This window comes from Protobothrops mucrosquamatus, unplaced genomic scaffold, assembly GCF_001527695.2.
Source record: "Protobothrops mucrosquamatus isolate PMUCROS unplaced genomic scaffold, P.Mucros_1.0 scaffold9951, whole genome shotgun sequence".
NCBI lineage: Eukaryota > Metazoa > Chordata > Lepidosauria > Squamata > Viperidae > Protobothrops > Protobothrops mucrosquamatus.
In genome coordinates, this window is record NW_015395738.1 from 6,128 (window position 1) to 9,385 (window position 3,258).

At 34.7% G+C, this 3,258-nt stretch overlaps 1 protein-coding gene across 1 annotated transcript in view; it reads left to right on the forward strand.

Annotated features, from left to right (window-relative positions):
• Positions 1-795, forward strand: part of LOC107301082 (ski-like protein) — a gene marked incomplete at its 5' end in the record, with an annotated part of 4,073 nt that extends 3,278 nt beyond the window's left edge. Inside the window, one exon of the mRNA XM_015830350.1 lies at positions 634-795. Coding sequence (XP_015685836.1) covers positions 634-795 — 162 coding nt within the window. The remainder of the gene's footprint in view (positions 1-633) is intronic.
• Between the last annotated feature and the right edge of the window lie 2,463 nt (positions 796-3,258).

A 3,258-nucleotide genomic window follows, 5' to 3' on the forward strand; every position in this document is an offset into this window, starting at 1 on the left:
TGTAATGCTGGATTGCTGATAAAATATACGAAATATACACTCTTGCTAGTTCTGCCCCTCAGATGTCTGAATAGCTGCTAACACATTGGAGCTCCATGCATTCAAGTCAGCAGCATATGGATTGCAGCTTTATTTATCTTTAAAAACAGTTTCATTTAACACTAAAATATGCCTTACTTTTCTCATGCCTACACTGTAATGTGTACAGAAGAAATGCCATATACCTTTCACTTCCCCACTGATTTGATTTTTTCCTACATTATTTACAGTTTACTAACTCAGAGATTGCTATTTCAGTTCTATCCAAATATTTGGGTGTGGTTTTAATGGATGAATGTTTTTTCTGGCAATTTAGAAACATCTACGTCAAAGAAATAAGAATATTTTCACTAAAAATGTTGCAATAGCAAAGTGGAAAGAAAAAGCATAGGAAGTATTTTAAATTTGTATTGATTTTTTTTTTGTATGTACTTGCACATATTTAATGTTCCAGTCTGGTATTTTTTATGGTATGATTACTGACAGATGCTTCATTTTGGAACAGCATGAAATGTTTGCGTATGTACCAGGATTAAGAAACAAGTGAATGATATACCAGCTGTTTTAGCTTGTCTTTACTTTTCAAACTTGCAGTTAGCAGAGCTGAGGCAGAGGCTGGATCATGCAGAGGCCGATAGACAGGAGCTCCAAGATGAACTGAGACAGGAACGAGAAGCGAGACAGAAGTTAGAGAAGATGATCAAAGAATTAAAACTTCAGATTCAGAAATCTTCAAAAAATGGAAAAGGAAAATAAAATGCCATCCAGAGCGCGTCTGCATTTTCTCAGCAAGGCTAAAAAAAAAAATTGCCTGCCAAGGAGAGGTCAAGCCATGGAAAAGTGAAGGTATTGGGCACAATTATGGAAAACTTTTCCGGTGCATCCCACCATCAGTAGCAGAGGTGTTTGGGAACTCACAATCATTTCTATGGTGATCTGCACAAGAAAAGTTCTCAGTAGATTATGTCCAACATGTGCGTAGAAATCTACAATGATATGTATATTTATACAGCTTCCAGACTGACCAAATCTGTATTTGTGCTGCTTTTTTATTGTTATGAGCAACATTGAAATTTTGTTTTACAATGGTCAGTATGTATCTGTTTATTTTACAAACTGTCTCGAGGACTCTCACTGAATGCAACATTCTTGATTCAAAGTACACAGTAACTACCTTTTTGCATGCAATTCAAGAATCAAACTGAAAAAAATATATAGTTTTATTTTTGCTTTGCTCCAATATTTCATTTGATGATGCTGTATCAATGAGAAAACTGTTAATATGAAATCATTAAACAGTGAAAACTTCTTTAAATGCAGATTTTCATGTTGAACTTTTACACTAAATGTTAATTATTAATGGTTAAATACCAGTTTTTAGTACTATACTGAGTGCTGTTTTGAAAAGGGGTTGCTGAAATTGAGTCTGAAATATTTTATTTATTCACTCTAGTGGGTTAGGGTAACAATTCGATAGCTAGTAAGTAATTTCATATTTAATATTGTTCTTTGAGCATTTCTAAACACCAATAGGAGCTTTATAATGTCAGTCTTATTTTGTGGAGAAGCATTTTTAATTATCACGTTACTTCAGTAGCAATAGCATTCCCATATATGATCTTTGAGTGCATGAAAATAGGTGATCTTGTCATTTTAAAAAGTGTTACAAAGCCAGTAGGGAACAAATGGTGTCAGATATTGGGAAAGTATGGTTATTATTATTTTTTTTAAAGCACCAAGTTAAACCATTAACGTTTTTCAAAAACAACGCTGTTACTAAAACTTTGTTTCTTTGAAAATGCTAAATCTTTTTAGTATTTGACATTGGTGTGGGAAAATGTCTGGTGCTAAATCATAAGCCGTTCATTCCAGAATTTATATAATTGGAAGTCAGAAAGATAAATGACTGAAAGAATTTCATGAAAGGATTTTTTTCTAAAAATGTTGATTAATAAAAAGTTTCATTGAACAAAGACTACATAAACAATTCTGCATAGAAAAGGAAATGCAGTGCTTGACTGTACAGGAGGAAAGAAATAATATGGTTTTATATTGTATATAGATTGACAAGTTTGCTCAAAACATCTTGTATTAAATATTTGCCAATTGTTGGTTACGCCTCCCTATTCAGATCATTGTACATTCATAGCAATGTTACCGTTTATTCACAAAAGTATTAACTTACTTTATCATAGATTTGTGTGACTGATGGTACAAGAACGCTTGTGGGAAAATGTTCTGCAAAATTTACAGAAATGTGCCTTTGCAGCAGTAATTAGGCAGCAGATTTGCATATCAGATGGCCGTCTACATCAGGGGTAGTCAACCTTGGCTCTTTTATGACTCGTGGACTTCAACTCCCAGAATTCCTGAGCCAGCTATGCTGGCTCAGGAATTCTGGGAATTGAAGTCCACGAGTCATAAAAGAGCCAAGGTTGACTACCCCTGGTCTACATTCTTGTCCCTTCTGCTGGAAACCTGTAATGTAGATAGATATACAACGTATTTATAGGAAAGAATTAAACATATATATGTATAAGGATTATTTCATTATTTCACATATATTTCCATACAGGTAGTCCTTGACTTACAACAGTTCACTTAGTGACCATTTGAAGTTACAACGGCGCTGAAAAAAGTGACTTACGACGTTTTACTTACGTCATAATCATTGTAGCCTCCCCATGGTCAGGTGATCAAAATTCAGATACTTGGCAACTGACTCCTATTTATGACGGTTGCAGTGTCCCAACACTGCAACACTGCAACACGATCACCTTCTGCAACCTTCTGACAAGCCAAGTCAGTAGGGAAGCCAGATTCACTTAACAACCGTGTTACTACTTTAACAACTGCAGTGATTCACTTAACAACTGTTGCAAGAAAGGTCATAAAATAGGGCCAAATTTACTTAACTGTTTTGCTTAGCAATAGAAATTTTGGGCCCAATTGTGGTTGTAAGTCAAGCACTATCTGTATACATCAGTTTAAATTGATAGGGACAGACATTCCATAAAATATGTAATCAATAGAGAAACAGTGGGAAAATGGGCAAAAAGAAGGTTTTTAAATAAATGCCTGCAGTACTAAAATGCTAAGAAACCCTCAGCTTTTTCACAGCAATATAAAGAATTCCACTTGTAGGTGAAATATTGTCATCTTCCCAGCAGCACCTATACGGTAATCTGATTTTGAGGTCAATTCTGGTGGGTCAGTGGT